Source organism: Malus domestica, chromosome 12 (genome assembly GCF_042453785.1).
Source record: "Malus domestica chromosome 12, GDT2T_hap1".
Taxonomy (NCBI): domain Eukaryota; kingdom Viridiplantae; phylum Streptophyta; class Magnoliopsida; order Rosales; family Rosaceae; genus Malus; species Malus domestica.
Genome location: NC_091672.1, coordinates 30,000,385 through 30,020,484, shown reverse-complemented (window position 1 = coordinate 30,020,484; position 20,100 = coordinate 30,000,385). Strand labels below are relative to the sequence as shown.

At 38.7% G+C, this 20,100-nt stretch overlaps 2 protein-coding genes, 1 long non-coding RNA gene and 2 other non-coding genes across 6 annotated transcripts; all 5 read left to right on the top strand.

Annotated features, from left to right (window-relative positions):
• Nucleotides 1-7,511: 7,511 nt before the first annotated feature.
• LOC114820069 (uncharacterized) lies at nt 7,512-10,032 on the top strand. Of its 2 annotated transcripts, none has more exons than XR_003767394.2 (3): nt 7,512-7,579; nt 7,818-8,082; nt 10,022-10,032. It is a non-coding gene; the product is annotated as an uncharacterized lncRNA (long non-coding RNA). The 2 variants fall into 2 exon arrangements; XR_011573851.1 differs by lacking the exon at nt 10,022-10,032 and adding an exon at nt 8,216-8,288.
• A 1,011-nt stretch (nt 10,033-11,043) lies between these two features.
• Nucleotides 11,044-13,036, top strand: LOC103451026 (perakine reductase-like). Its single transcript, XM_029090136.2, has 7 exons — nt 11,044-11,184; nt 11,319-11,486; nt 11,673-11,876; nt 11,969-12,141; nt 12,230-12,326; nt 12,407-12,566; nt 12,655-13,036. Exons 1-7 carry the CDS (start codon nt 11,125-11,127, stop codon nt 12,831-12,833), a joined length of 1,041 nt encoding a protein of 346 aa, XP_028945969.2. The 5' UTR covers nt 11,044-11,124; the 3' UTR covers nt 12,834-13,036.
• A 1,846-nt stretch (nt 13,037-14,882) lies between these two features.
• Nucleotides 14,883-14,953, top strand: TRNAG-GCC (transfer RNA glycine (anticodon GCC)). The gene has a single exon. It is a non-coding gene; the product is annotated as a tRNA-Gly (tRNA).
• Nucleotides 14,954-15,355: 402 nt separating this feature from the next.
• Nucleotides 15,356-18,473, top strand: LOC103451027 (probable aldo-keto reductase 1). Its single transcript, XM_008390452.4, has 8 exons — nt 15,356-15,435; nt 15,564-15,648; nt 16,497-16,664; nt 16,834-17,040; nt 17,125-17,297; nt 17,459-17,555; nt 17,668-17,821; nt 18,060-18,473. The coding sequence occupies exons 2-8, from the start codon at nt 15,589-15,591 to the stop codon at nt 18,248-18,250; spliced, it is 1,050 nt and encodes a 349-aa protein (XP_008388674.2). The 5' UTR covers nt 15,356-15,435; nt 15,564-15,588; the 3' UTR covers nt 18,251-18,473.
• A 430-nt stretch (nt 18,474-18,903) lies between these two features.
• TRNAG-GCC (transfer RNA glycine (anticodon GCC)) lies at nt 18,904-18,974 on the top strand. The gene has a single exon. It is a non-coding gene; the product is annotated as a tRNA-Gly (tRNA).
• The last annotated feature ends 1,126 nt before the right edge of the window (nt 18,975-20,100 follow it).

Genomic DNA, 20,100 nt, shown 5'->3' with positions numbered 1-20,100 from the left:
TGGTAAGATTCTCCATTGTATGAATCACAACGGCCACATATGCTACACTTTACCCAACTGGTATTGTCCATGTGCTTATAATTGAGCTACTCTACGTCATTCGATTTGTATTGTCCATGTGATTATAAGTAATTGGGTTACTCTAACCCATGGTTTTAATGGATAGTCGAAAATGCCTTTTGCTTTTACATCTCATAGTAGGGTAGAAAAGACATTATGCATTTTGCAATATTCTTAAGGGATGTGCTGTCCACACTCCATTCTTTATTTCTCATACATTCTTTATTAATTTTTGTCATATTTTCTTCTTCAATTCATCCGATATGACTGTCGAAAATTTAAAAAAAAATGTATAAAGAGTAAAAAAAGGCATGTGGATCATGGATTTTGATCATCTCCTGAGCTCAACATCCTGAGCCTACTGAGCAAAACAAACGGGGCCGTTGGATTTTGATCCAACGGCTTATTATAACTTTTAAAGGAATCCTCTATTTGAAGCCGTTGGATTAAAATCCAACGATCCGTTTAATTTGCTCAGGAAGCTGAGCTCATAAGAGGATTCAAATCCTGTGGATCACACCTCTATTATTAATTTGCCCTGGAGTCGTTTGTCATATCCGACGGATTATAATCGCGAATGTGCCCACTTTGTTTCGTGACAATAATGTTGTGGGAGCTGAAAATGACATGTGGGCACAAATTGTCTAGTGGTAGAATAGTACCCTCCCACGGTACGGACCCGGGTTCGATTCCCGGCTTGGTGCATTTCCTCTTTTTTCATTCCCCCCTTTTTATGTTTGTTTTGGGAGACAGTGAGGTCCACAGTTTCTAGTCAAATTGGGCAGCCAACAATATCCTTGAACACCCAAATTTTCAATCTATCTTTTTGAAATAGTATGTATATGTTTTATCATTAGCACTTCAAAAATCTCATTTAACATTCTAAACTTTCTATAATTAGAAAGAAAAACTACCACATATGGAGATCACTCTAAGAAAAAAAAAAAGTTTGACTTCTCTGCTGCAAACAGTCTAAAGTTCGTGATCCAATGAGGTAGGAGGGCGTGCCAACAATATATATTATATATCCTGGACTTATACGAAAATTCACTTGGCCAGTGTTGGCAGCCATAGACTTCGATTGTTATTTAGGCTAATAATGTTCAGCCACAGACTTTGATTGTATGTATGTATTCTCTCATTTGGCATTTTTTGAAGAAATTCAGAGGAGGGGAATAGTATGGCTGAGGAGATGGGAATACAGTGTTGAAATGTAATCTTGTTCTTAGCCCAAGAAGATGATCCAACCCATAGAAAACTCATGAAATGTGCTAGAAAATGCTAGCAAAAGGTTGTCGGTGAAGTGATATGCTAGAAAACTCTAGTAAAGTGCAGCAATTGGTGGTATAGTCAAGTCCACCGCCTTATGCTTAAGAAAATATAAAATGTTTTTGTTTGTGGTAGAATCTAGAAACATATTGGCTGAAATTGGAAAAGTGTGCATGATCAATGCACTAGAAAATTCTAGTGAATGAATAAGTTGGCAAACATGCCCTATAAATATAGGTATGTGTGTGTGTTGCTAAGTAAGAGAGCAAGAAGTGAGAAAAGAGTGAAGAAGTGTAAGAGTGTTTGAGTGTTTCCTCTTGTACTAAGTTTGTGAGTGAATAAATTGAGTGTTCTTTCTTTCTCTTGCCTATCAATTCCGCTGCATTACATTCTTCTTTGTGAGATAAACATCTTCAAAGTAGTGAAGTCTTTTTAAGCCCCAACAAAGTGGTACCAGAGCTATGGCTAGCAACACTATGGCAGCCTTCCAAGTTCCAGTGCTCGACAACAACAACTTCGATAATTGGAGTATCAAAATGAAGGCCCTTTTGGGAGCACACGATGTATGGGAAGTCGTGGAGAAAGGCTACACTGAGCCAGAAGATGAAGCTACTTTGTCCCAACCCCAGAAGGAGAGTTTGAAAGATTCAAGAAAGAGAGACAAGAAGGCTATCTACCTCATCTACCAAGCATTAGATGACAATGGCTTTGAGAAAGTCTCGAGTGCAACCTCTGCCAAGCAAGCATGGGAGAAGCTTTAAACCTCTTACAAAGGAGCCGAACAAGTGAAAAAGGTTCGTCTTCAAGTACTAAGAGGTGAGTTCAAATCTCTACAAATGAAAGGGTTTGAATCAATCTCTGATTATTTTTCAAGAGTCTTAGCCATTTCCAATCAATTAAAAAGAAATGGAGAAAAGTTAGAAGATGTTAGCATTATGGAGAAGATACTATGCTCGTTGGACCCTAAGTTCAAGCACATTGTCGTGACGATTGAAGAAACAAAAAACTTGGAAGAAATTAGTATAGAGCAATTAATGGGTTCGCTACAAGCATATGAAGAGAAACATAAGAAGAGGCAAAGGAATGATGAGCAGCTCTTCAAGACGCATGTCCAGCCAAAGAAGAAAGAAGAAAGCTTGGACAACGAGAGAAGCCAGTACGAAAGAAGTCGCGGTTGAGGTCACGGACGTGGACATGGACGTGGACGTGGTTGGAACTTCAACAATCATAGCAACTACAAAAGAGGAAGAAGCTCAACAAATGGTCGTGGAAGAGGGCGCTCAAACTTGAGGTATGAAAAATCTCAAGTTCAATGCTACAACTGTCAAAAGTTTGGGCATTATGCTTGGGAATGTAGAGCTCCAAGCAATAGGCTTGATGAGAAGGTCAATTATGTGAAAGAAGAGAAAAAAGATAATGGCGTTGTGCTACTGGCATACCAGAACAATGATGGAGACCAAGACTATACATGGTATCTTAACACAGGCGCCAGTAACCACATGTGTGGAAGAAGAAGCATGTTCGTAGAGCTCGATGAATCGGTGAGTGGCAACGTTTCTTTTGGAGACGAATCCAAAATACCCGTCAAAGGAAAAGGTAACATCCTAATTCCCCTGAAAAATGGCGGTCACCAATTAATTTCAAGTGTCTACTACGTGCCCAATATGAAAAGCAACATTTTGAGCTTGGGTCAACTCTTAGAAAAAGGTTATGATATTCACATGAAAAATTATAGCCTTTTTCTTAGAGATGACAAGGGAAGATTAATTGCCAAGGTGAAAATGTCAAAGAATAGGACGTTTCCTATGAATATTCAAAATGATGTTGCAAAGTGTCTCAAGATATGTTAAAAAGACGCATCCTGGCTTTGGCATCTTCGTTTTGGGCATCTTAACTTTGGGGGACTGGAGTTATTATCCAAGAAGGAGATGGTGAAAGGCTTACCGTGCATCAGTCACCCTGATCAAGTTTACGAAGGATGTTTACTTGGGAAACAGTTCAGGAAAAGTTTTCCAAAGGAGTCGGCCACAAGAGCCTAGAAGCCACTCGAGCTCATTCACACCGATGTGTGCGGTCCAATAAAACCAAGCTCTTTAGGTAAAAATAATTATTTCCTTCTCTTCATTGATGATTTTTCAAGGAAAACCTAGGTGTATTTCTTAAAGCAGAAATCAAAGGTATTTGGAGCATTCAAGAAGTTCAAAGCTGCTGTAGAGAAAGAAAGTGGTTGCAAGATCAAAGCCATGAGATCTGATCGGGGAGGAGAATTCACTTCAAAGGAATTTCAAGAATTCTGTGAAGTCAATGGAATTCGTCGACCTTTGACAGTTCCAAGATCCCTTCAACAAAATGGTGTGGCATAAAGAAAAAATCAAACCATCCTCGACATGGCTCGAAGCATGTTCAAAAGCAAGAGATTGCCTAAGGAGTTGTGGGCAGAAGCGATAACATGTGCTGTCTACCTATCTAATCGGTCTCCAACAAGAAGTGTGTGGGGAAAGACTCCGCAAGAAGCATGGAGTGGAAGAAAACCAGGTATCTCTCATCTAAGAATTTTTGGAAGCATAGCCCATGTACATGTACCAGACGAGAAGAGAACCAAACTCGACGACAAAAGTGAGAAGTTCATCTTTATCGGCTATGACTCAAATTCAAAAGGCTATAAGCTGTATAATCTAAACAATGGGAAGATGGTGATCAGTCGAGACGTGACGTTCGATAAGGAAAGAGAATGGGATTTTTGCTCTCATGCAGGTGATCTTCACTTCTTTCCTCAGTTTGAAGAAGAGAATGAACAAGGGACGATGGAGCAAGCAAGAGAGGTTCAACAAAAGTCAACTACTCCACCTGCTTCACCAACATCAACCAATCATGGTAATTCACCAGCATCAGCATCATCAAGTGGGAGTCTAAATGAAAGAGAAGTACCATGTACAAGAAGTCTACGAGATCTTTATGAGGTAGCTGAAATACTCGATAATCCTACACTTTTCTGTCTCTTTGCTGATTGTAAACCAGTTGACTTCCAAGAAGCAGTGCAAGATACTAAATGGATGAAAGCAATGGATGAAGAAATTGAAGCAATCCAGAAGAACGATACATGGGAACTCGCTATTCTTCTGAAAGGACACAAAGCCATCGGAGTCAAGTGGGTGTATAAGACAAAGAAGAATGTCAACGGAGAGGTTGAAAGATACAAGACGAGACTAGTGGCGAAGGGCTATAGTTAAAGAGCCGGAATCGACTATGATGAGGTATTTGCACCTATTGCTCGGTTGGAAACTATACGATTACTAATTTCTTTGGCAGCTCAAAACAAATGGAAGATTCAACAAATGGATGTGAAGTCCACTTTCCTAAATGGAGTCCTTGAAGAAGAAGTCTACATTCAGCAACCATCAGGCTATGAAATCAAAGGGCATGAAGACAAAATTCTGAAGTTGAAGAAAGCCCTCTATGGGTTAAAACAAGCACCACGAGCGTGGAATAGTCGCATCGACAAGTACTTTCAGGAGAACAACTTCATCAAGTGCCCTCATGAACATGCTCTCTACGTCAAAGTCAAAGATGAAGATATTCTGATTGTGTGCTTATATGTGGATGATTTAATCTTCACCGGAAGTAATCCAAGTATGTATGAAGAGTTCAAGAGAGTGATGACCAAAGAATTTGAGATGACCGACATCGGGCTGATGGCATCCTACCTAGGCATTGAAGTCAAGCAGAACAAAGAAGGCATTTTCATCTCCCAAGAAAGCTACACAAAAGAGATACTCAAAAAGTTCAAAATGGACGACTGCAAGCCCATAAGCATGCCAGTGGAGTGTGGAGTCAAACTAACCAAGCATGACAAATGAGAAAGTGTATATCCAACATTTTTCAAGAGTTTAGTTGGAAGCTTGCGCTACTTGACATGCACAAGACCAAACATTCTCTACGCCGTCGGATTAATCAGTCGCTACATGGAGAATCTCATAACTACACAATTGAAGACCGCCAAAAGAATTCTTCGATACCTTAAAGGTACTATTAACTTTGGCTTGTTCTGTTCAAGTTTTGATAACTACAAACTTGCTGGATATAGCGACAGTGATTGGGCAGGAGATTCCGACGATAGAAAAAGCACTACTGGATTTGTGTTCTTCATGGGAGACACTGCATTCACATGGATGTCGAAGAAGCAACCGATTGTCACCCTCTCTACCTGCGAAGCTGAATACGTAGCTGCTACCTCATGTGTCTGTCATGCAATTTGGCTGAGAAACTTACTAAAAGAATTAAGCATGCCACAAGAAGAGCCAACAGAGATCTATGTCGACAACAAATCTGCAATAGCTTTAGATCCAGTATTTCATGACAGGAGCAAGCACATAGATACCCGTTATCACTACATAAGAGAGTGCATTGCAAGAAAGGATGTGCAAGTGGAATACGTGAAGTCTCAAGACCAAATCGCTGACATATTCACCAAGCCACTCAAACAAGAAGACTTTATCAGACTGAGGAACTCAATCGGCGTCACAAGACAAGATTAAGGGGGGATGTTGAAATGTAATCTTGTTCTTAGCCTAAGAAGATGATCCAGCCCATAGAAAACTCATGAAATGTGCTAGAAAATGCTAGCAAAAGGTTGTCGGTGAAGTGATATGCTAGAAAACTCTAGCAAAGTGCAGCAATTGGTGGTATAGTCAAGTCCACCACCTTATGCTTAAGAAAATATAAAATGTTTTTGTTTGTGGTAGAATCTAGAAACATATTGGCTGAAATTGGAAAAGTGTGCATGATCAATGCACTAGAAAATTCTAGTGAATGAATAAGTCGGCAAATATGCCCTATAAATATAGGTATGTGTGTGTGTTGCTAAGTAAGAGAGCAAGAAGTGAGCAAAGAGTGAAGAAGTGTAAGAGTGTTTGAGTGTTTCCTCTTGTACTAAGTTTGTGAGTGAATAAATTGAGTGTTCTTTCTTTCTCTTGCCTATCAATTCCACTGCAGTACATTCTTCTTTGTGAGATAAACATCTCCAAAGTAGTGAAGTCTTTTTAAGCCCCAACATACAGATTCTAAGAGTTCAACTTGGAAACTGTGGATTTTAGGTATAAATTAATTAATTAATCCATTTTTGGATTCTGAAGTTGTTTCAATTTATGTCTTTTGTTACTCGGATTAAGTTTTGAAGTGAATATATATATATATATATATATATGCTTGGTTGTGTAGTACATTGCTTAGCACAATTTGCCCAAAGTCTACTAATCTCTAGTTTCTTTTTTTTTTGGTTAAAGAAAGAGATGTAAGGGCTCGTTTTGGTGTCAAAGACTGGTGTGGATCAGATAACTCATTCGATTTAGTGTATGTTGAAGTAAGAATGGAAGATGAATTAGTTATGAAGAAATTTATCCCTCCCAATCCTATTGGAAGGAATAAGTTTCTCTTGTGATCCATCTCTTGAGCTTGAGCTTAAACAAAATTTGGAACTTTGGCATTTATTTTCTATCAACATCCATTCAACTATTGAGTTATCCAATCCGATTCAATCCTTGACACCAAATGAGGCCTAAGTGTTTTGCCTCTTTCAATGCTTTCTAGGCTCCGTTTCCATTAGGCCTCATTTGATAAGGAGGATTAACTTGGATATGGCTATTCACTACACTGAAGGCATTTTGAAGGAAGAAATGGATGAGAACTTCCATATTTTCTCAATGTTACCACTCATGAAGAAAAGATATTCCTCTTAGTCCTCACAAAAATGGTAGGATGAAAAGGGACAACTTTTCTTCATAAATAATTGTCGTATTCAAGCTAATCCTCTCTATCAAATGAGACCTTTGAGTTTTGAGGTCAACCTTTGTTGCAGAGGTTGACTTCTGTGGTTGGAAGTGTACTCATTTAAAAAAAATAAAAAAAGATTTCTATCGATTTTTTCCTGATTTGTTGCAAAATTTCTAACTTCTTTGTTTTAATCAGGTTTCAAAACTGGGGTTTGGATGCATGGGGCTGAGTGGGATTTATAACTCTCCTGTTGCCAATGTGGATGGTATCACAACAATGAAGCATGCCTTCAGCAAAGGAATCACTTTCTTTAACACAGCTGATGTATACGGACCTCATACGAACGAAGTTCTTCTTGGGAAGGTATGTGTGTTGCACTGCTGAATTTATCAAGTTACTTAAAGCATGTCTTCATGCTCTCCTGCTCAACTACCACTAGCATGGGTTCTCCACCAAGGAAATGATGTCGTACCTATCCCGGGTGAGTCCTCATTACATTTTTGTTCTCATCAAGTTCATTTGATTTGAAACCTGGTACGTTGCATCTGCAGCTTGTTGTTTCCGTGCCAATGAGTTTGTGCTTGTTCTTATAATGGTTGTCTTAGATAGAATAGAAAAGTGGCTTTCGGTTCATCTTACTTGAGCTCCAAGTATATGACATTCTGATTTAGAACTCGTCATCGACACATTGTTTATTTGTTTTTGAATTTCGACTGCAGGGACAACAAATATTAAGAACCTGGATTCAAACATTGACTCCTTGAAGGTGAGCCTGAAGCTCTTTCATTCTAATTATATTATATGATTTGACGAATCAATCATGCTCTCAGTACGGGCATCCTCGTTTCCAAGCAGACAACCTTGAGAAGAGCAAGATTACATATAGTAGAATACAAAAGTTGGCTGAAAAGCATAGATGCAGCACTGCGCAACTTTCCCTTGCCTGGATTCGTGGTCAAGGCGATGATGTGGTACCTATCCCCGGTGCGTGCCCCTTACCTTCCTGATCTAGCCTCTAGGGTTTAGGGTATTTGATGAGTTTAACTAATGCAATAAAGTGGAAACATTGCTAGATTTTTTTTTCCAGTTGCTGACTTTCCATTTTGTTTTCTTGTAGGGGCAACTAAGGTGAAAAATCTTGATGATAATATTGAATCCTTTAAAGTGAGGCTCACAAAAGAAGATGTAAAGGAGATTTCGGATATGGTACCAGTGGATGCGGCGGCGGGGAATAATGTACCTGAAATTTTCATCCCCTGCTCTTGGAAGTTCGCAGATACACCGCAAAGAGATGGAGGAAGACCATCTTAAATGTTCGTGTATGTGATCGGGTCTGTGCATTTCCTGTAAGAATTTTTACTATGCAGCTAATATCCGTAAGAACCGCCGAAATGCTTTAAGGTGATTATGTTTGTTTGGTTCTGATTGTTGTTAGAAAGTGCAACTAAAGTTCCAATTGCTGCACAGTTTGAGAACCTTTGGTGAATGCTGCCGAGTTCTGTTGGATGCTTAAGCCTTTTTTTTTTTTTTTTGTACTAATAAAAGCTGTTCTCAGTTAATTGTGTGCTGATTTAAGCTTAATTTCGTACACTTTTTAATCAAATTTCATGTTTCACGTATCAAATGATTTTCTCCATCATTTATGAACTAGATACACAAGGAGGGAAAAACTAGAGAAAAAAATTTCAAAATAAAAAGCAAAACGAAATAAAACTAAAACCTGCAACTTACTAATAACGAAAGATAAGTCGGTAGAGTTGCCCTACTAGGACAATTGCGTGAAGTTGAGAGAATCAATACAGATAATATGAGAAATGCGTTGCAGATGACGTGATTAGCATGTCCCAGCCTCAATTTTTCTTTGATAATTGTGGCAAGCCCTTTGAGTTAGTGGGGAAAAAAAATGATTTTTCAAGTTCTTGTGGTATATCAAGTGGTGTGGGGAGAGGGAGCTTATGAATATTCGAGGATAGAGAAAGAATGGTGACTTCTTTGTGTTGTGCTAGGATAGCACCAAACCTTATGGAACCAACTCTTGATAACCCACAGAAAATATATCAAATGAAATGCAAGAACAAAATATTAAAGACACCAAGATTTTAACAAGGTTCCTCAACAGTCAGTGTAACTGGAGTACGTCCTCGGAGCAGTAGGAGCTCACCCAATAATCCACTATCATCCAAATGGGAGTTTACAAAGTGTTGGCAATCTCACAACCCAAAACCCCAATACACCCAATAACTCTCACTCACCAAAGAAACAAATAGAGAGGGAAATATAGTGAATAATTTCCTCTCTATACAAAGCTCAAAGCTAATACACAAATACAACTTTGATTGAGTGAGTACCAACAAAGAAAGAAAATCACCTTTCTTTCTTCTCTTCAAAATGGGGCTGCAACACCTTTGTTTTGCTCTCTATTTTCTGCTGCGTTTTTTCCTCTTCTATGGTTTCATTACTACTCTTCATCAAAAGTAGCAATTACTTATCATACAAAACCTCATCCGTGACTTCCCACATGGACCAAAGAAAACTTTAGACAAATTTCACTTTTCTTTTCCCCAAAACAAGGAAACATAATTATTTTGTCTTTTTTTCTTTTTGATTTGTTTAATCAAAAGTTGGCCACTTGGCCACATACTCCAACACTACCTGCAAATAGTTTTCAGGTAACACATATATGATCTGAAGAACATCTCCTTAAATTCAAGACAGCTGCAATTTGTTATCCGAATAAGTACGGAACAAAACTTGGCCGAAAATCATGGATGACATCGGCACGGATGGCGCTCTCGTGGATTCTTAATCAAGGCGATGGCATGGTACCAATTCCTGGTATGTGGGTATTAGCTTACTAACTGGACCGCGTCGATTTTGAACAAAAAAAGGTTAAGCGAACTGATCTCTCATTGTGTCTTTGCAGGGACAACTAAGAAAAAAAACATTGACGATAATATTGGTTCCTTGAGAGTGAAACTCACTAAAGACGATATGAAAGAGATTTCGGATATGATATCGATCAATGCCGCAGCAGGGGAGAGATTAACAGATAGTCTTATGCGCTGCTCGTGGAAGTTTGCAAGCACACCAGCAAAACAATGCAACAGACCAACTTAAATGTTTGTATGCACAATCGAATCTGCACAGTTTCTGCGAGAAAGTTGCAATACAGTCGAAGTCTTTGAAGCAGTTATGGATACTTCAACATCGTATTAAGTTCTTTTCTAAGCGTAATTTCCATTCCAAAATTGTAACGCTCATGAACGGAACAAAGATCCGGGGACTACTTATCCGAGAAACTGTTGTTCTGAAAATTATACTGGACTCATACACGTCAGGCACATTTTAATGGGATATTATATGTAATAAGAGAGATTATTTTAACGTTTCACGCAATTAGTGTATGGTTTTTGTTGAAATATCTCACATTGATCGTATTTATGAGAAAAGAAGAGTTTAAATATCGTACCCTTTTTAAACTAATACCAAAGCCTTTTGTAATAAAACGTCACACCTAACAGATGGTGGGGTGTGATATTCACACACCTCATTTTACTTCTCACAGACCGTTTTAATTTTCGGTCATCGGATCGGTTGAATTGAAGAAGATCAACGGACATAAATTATCAAGGAGTGTGTGAGAAGTAAAATATGCCGTTTTAATTTTCGGTCGTCGGATCAGATAAATTGAAAAAGATCAACAGATAGAAATTATCAAGGGATGTGTGAGAAATAAAATAGGATGTGTGGATAGCACACCTTATTAACAAAATGTTGTTGGAAGTGGACTTTTGGGCACTAACAAACTTCCAAATAATATTGATATAGCACTCACGAGTTTAGTAATGGATTTAGTTCCTTAATGACCAATGACACACGCAGTGATCTAAAAGATATGCTGATGTAATCAATGACGACATGAAGTTTAGTGCGTAAAACGCCTTTAAATTCGCTCTCACTTCACCAAACAGGGGACAAAAAGAGTTCCAAGAGTGCACCAAGATCGAAGAAGATCGAAGAAGAAGAATGGCGGAGGAGCAGAAAGTTCAAATTCCAAGAGTGCAACTCGGAACTCAGGGATTTGAGGTGAAACCATTTCAGATTCTTTACTCTAGCTTTTCATTTCTGCAACTCGGTTATGTTTTTTGCTTCCCTCCAAATAAAAATTAGCATTACTTCACATTGATTTTATGCAAATTGTGAATTCATTTGTTGTGCAGGTTTCCAAGTTGGGATTTGGGTGTATGGGCCTTTCTGGAATCTACAACGATCCAGTCCCCGAAGAGCTTGGCATATCGATCATCAAGCACGCATTCGATAAGGGAATTACTTTCTTCGATACATCAGATGTATATGGACCTCATATTAATGAAGTTTTGGTTGGGAAGGTAATCTGCTCTGAATTAGTCTTTCCATAATTCAAAGTTTTGATTTTCCTTGTGCAGCAAGCAAGGGTTTAGGATCTCTTGACTCGAAATTGGAGCAGGTTCTGAAAAGAGCCTAAGAGTGTCTAGGGTTGTCGGTATGAATTTAATGTTGGTCATTTATGCTGTCTTCGATCGGTTTAACTTCAGGCATTGAAGCAATTGCCACGAGACAAAGTTCAGTTGGCTACGAAGTTTGGTATCGTAAAAATCGAACCTCATCAGATGCTAGTAAATGGCAGTCCTGAATATGTCCGCTCCTGCTGCGAGGCTAGCCTTAAGCGCCTTGGCGTGGACTACATTGATCTTTACTATCAGCACCGGATCGATACAACAGTCCCCATAGAGGACACTGTAAGTGTTAGATATTTTCCCCTACTTTTGAAGTGCAATATGAAGCCTTTGTCCTTTTTTCTGTTACTCAGTTACTATTTTTGTAAGGACAGATGGAGGAGCTAAAGAAACTGGTGAATGAGGGAAAAATTAAGTACATCGGATTATCGGAAGCTAGCCCGGACACAATAAGAAGGGCTCATGCAGTTCATCCCATAACTGCTATACAAATGGAGTGGTCCCTTTGGACTCGAGATATCGAGGAAGAAATTGTCCCGCTTTGCAGGTAACTACTTTGTGGCTGGTTGATTGTTCCCGCATCATAGTCGATTGATCAATGTGAGAAAATATTGTCGCTTTTGTTGGAACCACAGGGAGCTTGGAATCGGAATAGTGCCATACAGCCCACTTGGTCGCGGATTTTTCGGTGGCAAGGGTGTTGTCGAAAGTCTACCTGCAAATAATTTTCTGGTAAGGGAGTTCCGGGGTTGCGATATGCTTAATTATGTGAACAAGAACGGTTATTTGATGGCTATTCATTTTGTTATCAGGTATCAGGTTTCTGTCCTCGATTTACAGGAGACAACTTGGAGAAGAACAAGGTCATCTTTGGCAACGTACGAAAGTTGTCCGAGAAGCACGGATGCACCCCTGCACAAGTTGCCCTAGCTTGGATTCTTAGCCAAGGTGATGACGTGGTACCAATCCCTGGTATGTTCGTATTAACTTTCTAACTGGACGAACCATTTTTAATAAACTTGAAAACGAAGTATACTTACATCTCATTGTATTCTTTTAGGGACGACAAAGATAAAAAATCTCGATGATAATATCGGATCGTTGAGAGTGAAACTCACTGAAGAAGATGTGAAGGAGGTTTCTGATGCGATACCCATCAACGGTGCCGCAGGGGAAAGATATGGTGACAGTTTCGTTAGCAGCTCATGGAAGTTTGCAAATACACCAGCAAAAGCATAGCAACATACCAACTTGTACTTAAAGTGCCTGTAGTACTATTTGGCCAATACTGCTCATTTCCGTTGACATGCCTAGCATTTTTTATTGATATAATAAGAGCTGAACTCGTTTAAAAGTGCTTTTAACATGATCGAAAGCACTTCTGGTGAAAATAATTTTGTAACCAATTTTTAGTAAATATACAAGTGAATCTTAGAAAAGCATTTGAAGTAATTCCTACAAGAAGCACATAACAAGTTTTTTCTCTAAAAATGTTTTCAATCGTTTAAAATATATACTTTTAAACGAGCCCTAACTTAGAGACTCCATCTCCATGTTAAAGCTCTGTCCATGGCCTCGTAACTCTACTTGCACTTGGAGGCTTGAAATCGAAAACATCCATGTAATGACATGCCATAAATTTACAAATACAATCACAATTGTCGAGTTTAATGCATAATCCAAAGTGAAAAGAAAAGAAAATACACTCAAAGATTGTGAGAAAAATTATCCTAAAACGTTTAATCTGTTGAGAGTATCAATCTCACATAAAAAAAAAAGGTACATTACATGTGCTTGTAAATAATTGGTTTACTTTCTATATTGCTAAATAATTTTATGACTAAACCTCAACTTTTTTAATGGTATCAAAGCAAGTTATTCCTTGTGTGAAGCCAAAGACTACACGTACTCTAAGTTACTCAATTTATCTTGTCCACATATTAGGCTTAAAAAAAAAGAAACACGGCCCCTCTTCCTCAAGATTTTGTAATATTTTCTGCTTCAACATGGTCGTAACTAGGGGTGGGCACGGGCTGGGGATAACATTTTCTAAGATAGGAACCGGACCTTACCCGGCCCGGTTGAAACGGACCGGGTCCACGGGTTTTTTTGTTTTTGTTTTTTGTGTGGATACAATTCAATCAGTTTGATCCAAATACAATGTCCACATAAACAAAAAAATGGACCTCATAGGTAACCTAAAAGCCTAAACAAAGTTTTGAGCCCAAACAAACACTTAACCCTAAAGGTTTTCTTCCAGCACCTTCTTCGATATCGCTGCAGCTCTTTCGACGATCTTGACACACCACCACCGTTTTTTTTTTTTTTTTTTTTGTGGCGAAACAGCCACCTTCCTCGACGTCTCCGCCTCCCTCCGCCAAGGCCACGCCGTCGCCATCCTCTCCTTCAACCTTGAATCCCTCAAGCCCATGGAGTCCCAATCCTAGGAATCCCAACCCCTCAACTCCTTCAGCACGTGCCCAGCCCTAAATCAACCCACTCACACTCTACTTCTACCCAGTCTTCTCTCTCTGACTGCCTCCCTCCCACGCACAGACGCTAAGTTGAAAATTCAGTTGTAGAAAATCAAGGACCAGCCGCAGAGCAACGAAACTTGATCTCTCCGCTCACCCAGACCCGATCGTAGGGAGGTGAAAAAGTGAGGAGGAACAATCCACAGATGGTGATGGTGCTTGCTGGAGTGTACGCCATGATAGTGGAGGTCGCAGTGGTGTGTGGGTGTGGTGTGTCTATGCTCTGGGAAGGAGAGTTGCAGAGATAGGAGAAGAAGAAACAAGGAGAGGAATGAGGGAGAAGGGAGAAGGTTCGAGAGATTGGGGGATGAGGAAACACAAGTAGGGGGTGTGTGTGTGTGAGATGAAAATATGGAAATCAACGGTGGCGAGTGAGATTTGACAAACATTAAACCCCATCCAATTTTCTCAAGCTAGAAACGGGTGGGGCCGGGGGCCCACTCCTTCCTATTTTTGAACCTGCCTTGCCCTGCTAATTTTGGTTACCTGCCCCGCCTCGCCCCGCCCCATTTTGTGTTTTAAAATTTTGTACCCACCTCGTACTACGGGTACCCACCCCTACCCGTGGGTACAAAACCCGTTTGCCCACCCCTAATCGTAACTAAGTTTGGATAGTCAAAAATGCCATTTGCTTTTACTTTTACATCTTGGAGTAGGGTAGAAAAGACATTATGTATTTTGCAATATTTTTATTCGGTATAATTTCTTTTCCTGTCGAGCCAATAATAAAGCGGGAGCTGTAATCGACATGTTCGCACCAGTGGTCTAGTGGTAGAATAGTACCCTGCCACGGTACAGACCCGAGTTCGATTCCCGGCTGGTGCATTTCCATTTTTTTTCTTTTTCTCATATTTTTATGTTTGTTTTAGAGAGAGAGAGAGAGAGAGAGAGAGGTCCAAAGTTTCTAGAGTCAATTTGGGCAGCCAAGGACTTGAGAGGTAAAAAGTAAAATCTCACATTATGTCTTTGGACACCCAAATTTTCAATCCATTTTTTTCTTTATTGTATATGTTGAAATCAGATTTCTTTCCGTATGCATAAAGAAAATGAAAATGATTTATGCACACCTTTTTCACCTACTGTATGTATTTTTTTTCATCATTAAATTGAACAAATTAATGAAAAATCAATTGCTAAAGTTTAAAAAGATTGTGCGGAAGTTAAAAAAACGATGTACGGAAATCACTCTAAGAAATAAAAATTGACTTCTCTGCTGCAAACAGACCAAAGTCTGTGATCCAATGAGGTGGGAGGGAGTGCCAATAATATATCTTATCCTGGACTTTTCTGCAACGAAAAATCACTTGGTCAGTGTTGGCAGCTGTAGACTTTGATTGTTATTTAGGCTAATAATGTTCAGCAGTTTGTGATTTCAAATCATATAAATATATTCTCTCATTTGGTTTTTTTCTTTTTTGCTTTTCTTTCTTCGAAGAAATTCAGAGAGGGAGGGGAACAGTATGGCTGAGGAGATCGGAATACAGATTCCAAGAGTGCAACTTGGAAACTGTGGATTTGAGGTATGAATTAATTAATTAATCCATTTTTAGATTCTGAAAAGTGTTTCAATTTATGTCTTTTGTTTCTCAGATTATTTTTTGAAAGTGAGTAAATGGTTGGTTGTGTAGTATGTAACTCATCACAAGGTGCCTAAAGTTTACTAATCTCCAGTTTTTTGGTAAAAGAAAGAGATGTAAGGGCTTGTTTTGGTGTCGATGATTGGATTGGATTAGACTCGTTAGACTCATTGCATATTGAAGGAAGAATGGAAGATGGATTAGTCACAAAGAAAACTTATCCCTCCAAATCCTATTGGAAGGGATAAGTTTCCCTCGTGACCAATCTCTTAATCTCGGCTTGGACCAAATTTGGAACTTGACATTTATTTTCTATCAAAATCCATTAAATCTACTGAGTTACCCAATCTGATCCAATCCTTGACTCTAAACGAGACTTAAGCGTTTTGCATCTTTCAATGCTTTCTAGGCTCCATTTTCATTAGGCCTTGGTTGATAGGGAGGACTAATTTTGATAGGACTATTCGTTACATTTAAGGCATTTTAAAGGAAGAAATAGATGAGAAGATTTTGTCCATGTTGAAGATTACTCATGAAGAAAATATATCCCTCCTAGTCCCTACAAAATGGTAGGATTAAAAAGGACAACTTTTTTCTTCATGAATAATCGTCGTACCCAAGCCAATCCTCTCTATCAAACGAGGCCTTTGAGTTTTGAGGTTAACCTTTGTTGCAGAGTTTGACTTAGATGCTTACCTTCTGTGGTTGGAAGTAGCTCAATTTTTTAAAAATATATTTCTACCAATTTTTTCCTGATTTGTTACAAATTTTTTGTTTTCTTTGTTAATCAGGTTTCAAAATTGGGGTTTGGATGCATGGGCCTGAGTGGGGTTTATAACTCTCCTGTTGCCGATGAGGATGGTATCGCAATCATAAAACATGCCTTCAGCAAAGGAATCACTTTCTTTGACACAGCTGATATATACGGACCTCATACGAACGAAGTTCTTCTTGGGAAGGTATGTGTGTTGCACTGCTGAATTTATCAAGTTACTTAATGCATGATAGATTTATATGTCTTCATGTTTTATACATGTGTTTTGTATGGCGGAGCAGAAAAATGCAGCTACCGTTACCTTTCGCGGTTGTTATGTTCTGTAATTCTAACTGAAACATTGCGTAATTTAGGCCTTGAAGCAGTTGCCAAGGGAGAAAATTCAAGTGGCTACAAAGTTTGGAATTGTTGGACAGGTGGATCCTCCTGTTATTTCAGCGAAGGGAACTCCCGAGTATGTCCGCTCATCCTGCGAGGGGAGCTTGAAACGTCTTGATGTGGACTACATTGATCTGTATTACTACCACCGGGTGGATTCTTCGGTGCCTATAGAGGAAACTGTACGTCATTCTTCTCCTCAATCAACTAAAGCACCAAACTTGTGTATAAACTGATTAGATACGTTTGTTTTTCGTGGAGTTTAGGTGGGTGAGCTGAAGAAACTTGTGGAAGAAGGAAAAGTAAAGTATATCGGGTTATCTGAAGCCAGCCCGGACACAATAAGGAGGGCACACGCAGTTCATCCGATCACAGCTATACAAATCGAGTGGTCCCTCTGGACTCGTGATATTGAGGAAGTTATTGTTCCACTTTGCAGGTATGTTCAAAATCCAATCTGAGACTCTGAGTTATGCAAAACTGCTACCATGAATTGTTTCCATCATTCCGTTAAAAAAGGGGATGCTTCTGAAGATGGCCTTGTATGTATAGTTCATCGTAGTTTTTGTGAATCATTTTGTTCAATGCTATCGTGTATAGGGAGCTTGGCATCGGAATAGTTCCATATAGTCCACTTGGTCGTGGTTTTTTCGGTGGCAAAGAAGTTGTTGAAAGTGTTTCTGCAAATAGTTATGTGGTAATTTCTTCTCCTCAGTCCATTGTAAAAGTAAATGGTGGTTCTGTAGAATAACGAAAAATGACAGCGTAGGGTTAGATTCTAATCATGTTGTTTTTCTTCGTTTTGTAAGGCCTCACATCCCCGGTTCGTAGGAGAGAACTTAGACAAGAACAAGAACATGTACAACCGAATAGAAATCCTCGGTAAAAAGCACGAATGCTCTCCTGCTCAACTAGCCCTAGCATGGGTTCTCCACCAAGGAAATGATGTCGTACCTATCCCGGGTGAGTCCTCATTACATTTTTGTTCTCATCAAGTTCATTTGATGTGAAACCTGCTACGTTGCATCTGCAGCTCGTTGTTTCCATGCCAGTGAGTTTGTGCTTGTTCTTATAATGGTTGTCTTAGATAGAATAGAAAACCGGCTTCCGGTTCATCTTGCTTGAGCTCCAAGTATATGACATTGTGATTTAGAACTCGTCATCGACACATTGTTTATTTGTTTTTGAATTTCGACTGCAGGGACAACAAAGATTAAGAACCTGGATTCAAACATTGACTCCTTGAAGGTGTGCCTGAAGGAAGAGGACCTGAACGAAATTTGTGATGCTGTACCGATCGACCAAGTAGCTGGTGATAGAGATCATGCACTCCTGATGGGGCTGCAATGGAAGCTCGCCAACACTCCTCCTCCGAAAGACTCCAAGATCTGAGCTTTAGGACATGGAAACGTTTCCATCTGATGGTCGGAATTGAACGACATTGTATTTTGTGAACGGAAGCTGCTATTTACATTACCTAGAAAGTCATCGTGCACTCCTCTCTTGTGTGAAAAAAAAAAGAGAGGAGAAAAGCGCAGGATGAAGTTTTTATCGTGTTAATAACAAATGAAAGTTGAAACTCGTGTTCTATACTTTATCTGTTCTCATTTCTTAACATCTCTTCGTTCAATTTCCTTAGACTTTGGAAAGATTTTTTATAGTAGTTGTAATTCATGCTTTGTGGGCTTGAGTTTAGCAAATTAAGCATTGAAGTACCATATTGTCCCGAATTCAATATGTGGTAATAAGACCGGTCTTGAGAGGAGTCGGACCCTTAAGGTCGGTCACCTCATATTCGTAAGTGTGCGTTGCAAATACAAGTTGTGAAAATTGAGTGATTTGAAACATAAAAAAAGTTTGGATAGAAAAAAATGCCCTTGAATTTTCCTCATGTAACAGAGTAAAAAAGACATTGTACAATTTACCATTTTCTTCAATTTGCATGTGATTATCTCATATTTGATCATTTGATTGTTATGGCCAATGTTGGACAAACGCTCTTATGTTTTATTAATATGTGGGTGGGAGCTGAATATGACATGTTAGCACCAGTGGTCTAGTGGTAGAATAGTACCCTGCCACGGTACAGACCCGGGTTCGATTCCCGGCTGGTGCATTTCCTTTTTGCATTAAAAGATCATTTCCTTTTCAGTTTTAGTACACTCCATTCGGATTTGAAAGAATTTTTAATGGATAATGTAAAGAAGTTGGTAGAGAATCGATTCCTTTATAAAATTAAAGGCCATTTCTTTTTCAGTTTCAGCACATCCAATTTGGATTTGAAAGGACTTTTAATGGATAATATAAAGAATTTGATAGAGAATTTATTTCTTTATAAAATTAATTGACAAACAAAATAATATTATTCCCTTATAAAATTAAATGACGAACCGAAAAAGAGAAAATGGATGAACAAAACAAGAAAAAAGATGGATGAACAAAATAAAATAGTGCATTTTTCACGTTATATCTCAACTTTATTGAATACACTTAGATTTTTGGACTCATTTCTAATTCGAGTAAATTGTAGCTATGGTTCCTTAACTTTAACTCAATTTGAGCAATGGTCCTTCAACTAAAAATTCATTACCATTGGTTCCTCAACTCATCAAAACGTGTAGCTATGGTCCCTCAACTAAAAATCTATTACCATTGGTCCCTCAACTTTAATTCAACTAGAGAAATTGTCCCTTAACTTTAACCCAATTGTAGCAATGGTCATTCCAACATAACTCGTTTTGATAAAAGTTTTGACGTAGTTGACGAAAAGGACCATGATTACACACTTTGATGAGTTGATGGACCCTAATTATATAAATGGTAATTCCAACATAACTTATTTTGACAAAATTTTGACGAAATTGATGAAAATGACTATAGCTACACATTTTGATAAGTTGAGGGACCAAAATTTTGACGAAATTGATGAAAATGACTATAGCTACACATTTTGATAAGTTGAGGGACCAATGGTAATGAATTTTTAGTTGAGGGACCATTGCTCCAATTTGATTAAAGTTGAGGGACCATTGCTACAATTTACTCTTCTAATTCAATTCAAGTTTTAAACGGTTTTAAAAAGGAAGATGGATTGTCTGCCCTTCCCTTCCCATACCCTCCCCATGCCCTCCTGTTTTGTGCAGTCACAGTTAAGCTACATCAACATTTTATATTAATTTTTTTTATAAAAATAATAAGATAAAAAATAAATGTTAACGTAACTTAATCGTGATCCCACAAAA